General features: G+C 35.0%; 1 protein-coding gene across 2 annotated transcripts in view; it reads right to left on the bottom strand.

The window, feature by feature from the left end:
- LOC116024510 (glucosidase 2 subunit beta-like) overlaps window positions 1-4,956 on the bottom strand; it is a 7,993-nt gene extending 3,037 nt beyond the window's left edge. The window contains exons 1-10 of one of the 2 annotated variants that reach the window (XM_031265415.1): window positions 4,603-4,956; window positions 4,391-4,516; window positions 4,131-4,226; window positions 2,925-3,164; window positions 1,967-2,154; window positions 1,211-1,324; window positions 1,057-1,119; window positions 430-748; window positions 229-333; window positions 46-147 (exon numbers count right to left, since the gene is read on the bottom strand). In XM_031265415.1, coding sequence (XP_031121275.1) covers window positions 46-147; window positions 229-333; window positions 430-748; window positions 1,057-1,119; window positions 1,211-1,324; window positions 1,967-2,154; window positions 2,925-3,164; window positions 4,131-4,226; window positions 4,391-4,516; window positions 4,603-4,723 — 1,474 coding nt within the window. In that variant the 5' untranslated portion in view covers window positions 4,724-4,956. The remainder of the gene's footprint in view (window positions 1-45; window positions 148-228; window positions 334-429; window positions 749-1,056; window positions 1,120-1,210; window positions 1,325-1,966; window positions 2,155-2,924; window positions 3,165-4,130; window positions 4,227-4,390; window positions 4,517-4,602) is intronic. The other variant, XM_031265416.1, reaches the window with a different exon arrangement.
- Window positions 4,957-6,877: the final 1,921 nt, after the last annotated feature.

Raw genomic sequence — 6,877 nt, 5'->3', positions numbered from 1 at the left:
AAAAAAAAAAAAAAAGGCTGTGTAGATAAAATTCTTAACACCTACCAAAATCACGCTTTAGCTTCCTTGTCAACTTAGATATCCTTGACTGAATTTTTGTCAACTTGGCAGTTGAACCATTATATTCTTTGTGTACACGTGCAGCCTCTGCAGAAGTGAAGTTCAAAAACATGAGCATTTATCAACTCTCTTTAAAGAGCAGAAAGCACATGGATCCTCAAACGCTACCAGATATGTCTACTGGAGTTTGGAACAAATTAAAAGTCTTAAAAATCTTCTGAGCATTTCTTTTTATCTTCTCCAGCCAAGGTGGATTGCTTGTTCCAGTTATATCTGAACAAATTTACTTTCAATTAGAATAGTGTATGCAAAGCAAATTTTAGATGTAACAGGTCATGATATAGACCATAGAAATATTGTCCCACACACCTGATAAATCCAGTTCATCATCTGATGATGAACTTGAATCGTGATCTTCCCCTTCAAAATCATCCCCATGATCGTCAGTATCATCATCAGATAATAACGACGATGAACTTGAATCATGATCTTCCTCATCCATTTGACCTTCAGTGTCAGCTTCTGAATCATACATATTGTATTCTTCATCATGGTCACCATGATCATCTTTATTAGCCTTGGCCTCCCCTGTTTCCTGCTCAGCCTTTTTTCCTGTCCAACGAGAACCAACAACACGGCCCAACTCTTCCTTTGACAAGGACTCAGTATTTTCAGTAGCATCTTTCACCTAGAAATATCATAAAATTTATGCCATAACAACAATGACAAATCATAAACTTGTAATTTGATAATTTTGGAACTAGAAAGTCACTATAGAAAACATGTTTCATAGGCCAATCTGTTGCATTAGGGGGATAAAATATGTTCAAATCCACCTAAAATGAGAAATGATGTAAACCCTGAAATAATTTGATAGAAATGGAAAAAGAAAAAACATGTAGTAACCATCTCCTGTTAGTATGCATACAATCTGAAGCAACATGAGACTCGGCACAAGTTCTAGGATAAAAGAGTGAAGTCAATTTGGCCATCTACCTCACTGCTCCTAAGATCAGCTTTATTTTCACTTGCAGACGACCCCTCTTCTATCATAGCATGCTATACAAGATGAAACACAAGTTCAGTTATTCATTCCGAAGACTGATGATGATATTGCTCTTCAAAATTGTCCAGGGCATTAAAAAAATACCTTGGGGGAGTCCTCTATCACCCTGCCTACATCATCACCAGGGGTTTCATCCATTATTGAAATGTCACTCTTATCAACTTTGTCCACTTTACTGCTATGATCTTCTACCACATTCTAATAGCAAAGTGTAAATAAGTAATGGATGAAGAAATAAACACTTAAAGAGTACTCAAAAAAAAAAAAAACACTTAAAGAAATTTATATTAAATAATTTTGGTAATCAAAAGTTTTCCTTAACATATGGATGAATTTACAGGATGATTAAACACAGGGAATTGTACTGTCAAATGATCATAAGCATGAACTATTCATAGAATTATGCACATTGATCATGAGCTAACTTTATCATAGGGATAAAAAATTTCAAGGAAATCCTTCTCCATATCCTATGATCAATTTCCAATCTATGGTAGATTAATTTTTGCAAGTGTGTTATTCGATTACTTTCTCTGTCCCAGAAATCTTGTTTTCTTGGCCCTTGGGACAAAGTTTTAGGGAAATAAGTTTTTTTTTAATGCGTAGGAAGTGATATAACTAGAATACCCTTTGAGTGGATGAATGTAACTCACTAATGTCTAGTCACTTTTCAAATGAAGGGTAGAATAGGAAAATATATGTACTCAAATAGTTTTTTTTTTTTTGGTAAGAGAAAGTTAATGGGAAATCTTGATATAAAAAGTGAGACAAGATGGGAAGGGGGAGCGGGTGGGCGGCAGGGAGAATAGCATTTAAGTCTAAAGCTTAAGTAAATGTAACCTCTAAAGGAGCATCCTCAGAGGGAATCTTGTTATGGATGCCATCCTTCGCATTTTCAGCTTCTTCAAGATAATTCTCCCCAGTTTTGGTCACCTCCAACTTAGCTTCATCAACTTCTTTCTTTTCCTTCTCCATTTCTCTTTGCATTCGTTCTTTTTCCTGAGCCTCTTCTATCTGTTCATTGTGCTCTTGATGAAAAGAAGTAAGCTAAAGTCAGTGAGAACTGTATAGCCTTTGGAATAGACACTTAAATATATCACAGATTTGTCGGATTATAAGACGAGTCTGGTGTAAATTTGCTGGACTAATATCAACAATTAATTCAACGAACTCCAAATGTCAAAATCATCAAAATTCATAACCATATCAAGCATTAAACATTTAATTAATCATTTTGAATTTTTGATTCACTTAACTTAGTTTTTATAATTATTTTTGTGAATTGAATCAAAATATCATTCTACCATATTTTGTAAGAAATGCTACTATTTTTGCAACAAAAGTAGCATCCATTTTAACTCCATTCTAATTACTCTTTGATATTTGTCTACCTTCATTTATTCAAATTTTACTCTATATATTGTGCGCATGATATTTTCTTTTAAAATGACAAAATTGAATCAAAATCATGGCATCACACCTGTAAATTATCAAAACTAAACTAGCAATCTGATTTCCATTCTCTTGTGTAAGGATTTAAAATTGATCTGTAAAGAGAAAATGATGAAAATGCCTGCTGTCCCAAATCCCAAGTATGCCAAAGCTAATACCAGGATGATTACTGATCTATATTTCACCATTGTGAGTGGTAAGTATGCCCTAGTTAGTTTGAGAGCAAACTGATATTAACTGCACCCATAAGAAGTTCCCGTGTTGCATTCCTCTCTCTCTGATATGTGTGTCCATGGAAATTTTATTTGAGTAAAAAAAAAACTTTGATAGCAAAAGAAAATGTTACCTTTCAACTGCTCAACTATATCTTTAAGTATCTTCTCCTCTTTTGTTAGCTTTGCTAGTTCTGCTTCCTCCTTCAAAATCGCTAGTTTTGCTTGTTCAATTTCCTTCTTCCTTATAATAACACCTTCCTGAAATATTGCAATTCTTTTCTTTAACTTATCTCTAGCCACCTTGCCAGCCTCCCAACACATATTTGGGCACTTAGTTTTGCCACCATACTCATCACTCCCATCACAGCAATCTGCTCATGAGTGGCATTTTAAGTGTCAATACTCAATAGCAAATTAGCAAGTTCATAATGAAGTGTTATCTTTGAGCTCCAAATAATTCGATTAAGATTGGTAGAGATTTATATCTTTGATAGTTGGCATGAGAGTATTACCATAATATTCAGTACCATGAGACAAGTTTTTGCAAGAGCTTAATGATAACCAGAAGCAGTTACTAGTGTATATACTTGGGCATGAATACAATTCATCATGTGAAGTTCACAGGCAAAGAAAATTCAGCCTGGCAAAAAATGTTATGATAGCTGCTGACTTCATTGAGAAATAAAAATGATTATTAAAAATTAAAAACAAATACAAGAAGAAGAGGTTAGAGGCATTTCCATGAACTACATGACCTAAAATTTGCTGCATACAAATAGTTACCCAGTTGGCCAGTTGCTCATTCTTAGGAGTCAATATAAAATGGTAATACTGAACCAGCATCTTCATATTAGTTTGGAATGACCAAGGGACGTGAATAGATTAATGTGGCAAAATTCTTCACCATCTCTCCAGTTGCATTGCTGAATAAACATACAACTTCTTAAAGAGTAAATGATGAGATTGATTCACACATCACTATCAGGGGTGGAGGACTGGAGGTTCTTCTCAGAGACACACAAGAGCCAATTTTCATCTATTTTTCTAGTTTGCTCATCAAAACTGAATGGGTAATTACTAATTAGTTGGTTATGTTTCATCAATCCATCCCTACTAATTCTTAGCCAATCTACAAGCTTGAGATCAATTTTGATACTTGAAGAATTGAAGTAAAGCCACTGGCCTAAGGGGTTGACAAGTAACTCTAAGAGACTAATTATGTATATAAGTAGTCCCAAACCAATGACTAAATAAATTCACTAGATGTCTCAGTTAGCCATTTCATTGTTTCAAAAGAAGCTAATAAATCACAATAGCAAGAATGTAAGGATTCATACCGCAGATGCCATCATTAACCATTGAGGAATATATAAGGAGGGGCATATGTCCAGCATTCCGGCAATAAAACTTGCCATTGGGACATGCTGAGGTTCCTGCAAAATCGACCAGCAAGAGGAGTCAAAATTCTCACAACACAAGCATATATTTTGTGATCCTCACTTGTAGGGAAACAAAAAAACGCCAAAAACGAAATGCAACAATTCCAAATACTTCCAATTGACATACAAACAAACAAGCTATAGAGAGAGAGGAAGACCTGGCTCATCGGAGCCATCAGGACAGTCGCAGAAATCATCATTGAGCTGAGCCGGCGTGAATTTGTTGGATCCGTTTTTACATTTTATCGCAGCTCCGGATGACAATCCTTTATAGTACGTCTCATCTGAACACAAACACACATTACAATTTACAACAACTCAATAAAACACACAAATAAATTGACGAAAACGGGGAAAGAGAGAAGCGGACCTTGAGGCGAGATTCCGAGGAGATCTCTGGACGGAAGAGAGGCCTCTGATCCGCCGATCAACGAAACGCAAAGCAACAACAACCACGAGAAGAAAAGCGGAAACCGTAGCAGCAGCAGCATCTTCTTCTCGATTTAATCGAATGTGTAGTAGCCGTTACTTAAGCAGTAGTTGTTAGACTCAAAAATATAGTATCTAAATTCTCATCAAAATTGGAATTCTGATGCTAATGTACCAATACGGTCGAACTGTGCTGCTCCGAAGTAAACCAAACGCGCAGAGGGAGGCGCGCAGCCGGATGATCGCGGCGAGGAACGGAGGAGGACTGGCGAAGTGAGGAACAGGCAGCCTATCCTGTAAAGGCGGGGGTTGGTGCGAGTTTTGACCAATTTGCCATGAAAAATGCTTTTTTATTATTATTATTATTATTATTATTATTATTATTATTACAACCAAAAACCATAACCACTGTTTGAAAATTTATACGGAGTAAATTCTATTTTTATGTAATAACTGACAAATTTAATTTATCATAAAAAATAATTTTGTACCCACCTAAGATCTTTCCTCATTAATTTTCTTCTGATGTAATATTGGTTTGACCCGATCAACTTATAACAAATGACCAAAGTATCTAATCAAATAATGTAATGAAAAATTTTGAAGTGATGTATAGTATTGCTCATTTGTCATTCCCTAACCCAATTATTCCGCTTGAGCATGGCTCAAGGCAAATCAACTTGGCTAAAACTAATTCAAATATTTTGCTCGTTCAAAAATTCATTAAATGTTTTCAAATTTTATAAAAGTGAAATATTTCTGTCCCATGATGACTATTAAATATTTAAATTAGTTTTATATTTAGTTTCTAAATATTACTTTTGCCACATTTAGTGCATAATTTTTACCTATTCTTTTATCACATTTAATTATTCTAATCAAATTTAATGTAGAAAGAGTTAATACCCAATATAGTCCTCGACTATAGTCAAGGACTATATCAGGTATTAACTCAATGTAGAAAACAGTCGAACAATTCCAGTTTAAAATCATACAAATTTGAACACATCAACTCTTAGATGGTGAAAATATATAGTTGAAGCATAAAATTGTTAATTGGATGGTGGTTAAGGAGAGATCTTCATTTTTGTTAAAATTAACGTTAATTTTGAGTGCTATTAATTCTGTTACAATATAGTATCTGTTCATATATACTTTCTCAACATATTGGAACACAAAGAGTCCATATCATTATTCTATCACACGAGTTCAATTATTGTCAATACCCTCTCGGTCAAGTTCATTACATTGTCTCAAGTAGTAGTTACATCTTTCCCTCGACACCCAAAAGAAGACAAAACTGCACACACACACACATATAAAGGATACAAAATTGCATGATCCTACCAGGAATCCAACACAAGCCATTAACCCAGAACTACAAAAGCAGAATAAAGAAAAAGGTAACAGACAGGCCATTTTAGTTTTGACATGTAATAGCATACAAAAAGAACCAAGAATTGTCAGCCACTCATTTCTCCAATGGCATTTTCATCAAAGATGGGAAGATAGAGACCTTCCTTAAGCTGCATAAGACAAGATTGTTAGAAGCATAAACACAGATGGGGATGTTTTAACTTCCCATGTACTTCACTCAGGACAGGGGACAGGGAATTCCTCACAGGAATATATAGGAAAAAGTTTAAGAAAGCTTGCTGATATATTGCCTGCTTATGCATCTCAGAGGCACAAGATATGTAGAGATATAAAGCATATAATGAACATATGTTGCCCAATATTACAGATAAAGCCCCTAAAATCGGTAGCAATTGATCTGAATATGCATCTCTGAGGCACAAGATATATAGGTACAGAGAATATAAGGAACATAAGCTGCCCAGTATTATATTACAGATAAAGCCCCTAAAATTGGTAGCAATTGATCTGAATATGGATCTCAGAGGCACAAGATATGTAGGTACAGAGAATATAATGAACATAAGCTGCCCAGTATCGCAGATAAAGCCCCCAAAATCGGTAGCAATTGATCTGCACTCAAAGCCAAATAGAAGCTGGGAATGGAATTCATGTACTGTACAAAACCCCATACACATTCAAAAGTCCCACAGCCATCACAACCCATAAAATACACAAAAATGTGTGCACACATATTTGATTATATACCTCATGGCTCATGGAACTTATTCAAGCATTGGTTTGATTCATAGGGGTTCAGAAATGAAAATACTTGCATGACTTCAGATCTTAAAGTGTTG

Source organism: Ipomoea triloba, chromosome 7, assembly GCF_003576645.1.
Source record: "Ipomoea triloba cultivar NCNSP0323 chromosome 7, ASM357664v1".
NCBI lineage: Eukaryota > Viridiplantae > Streptophyta > Magnoliopsida > Solanales > Convolvulaceae > Ipomoea > Ipomoea triloba.
The sequence above is the reverse complement of the archived record's forward strand: the minus strand, read 5'-3'. Positions and strand labels throughout refer to the sequence as shown.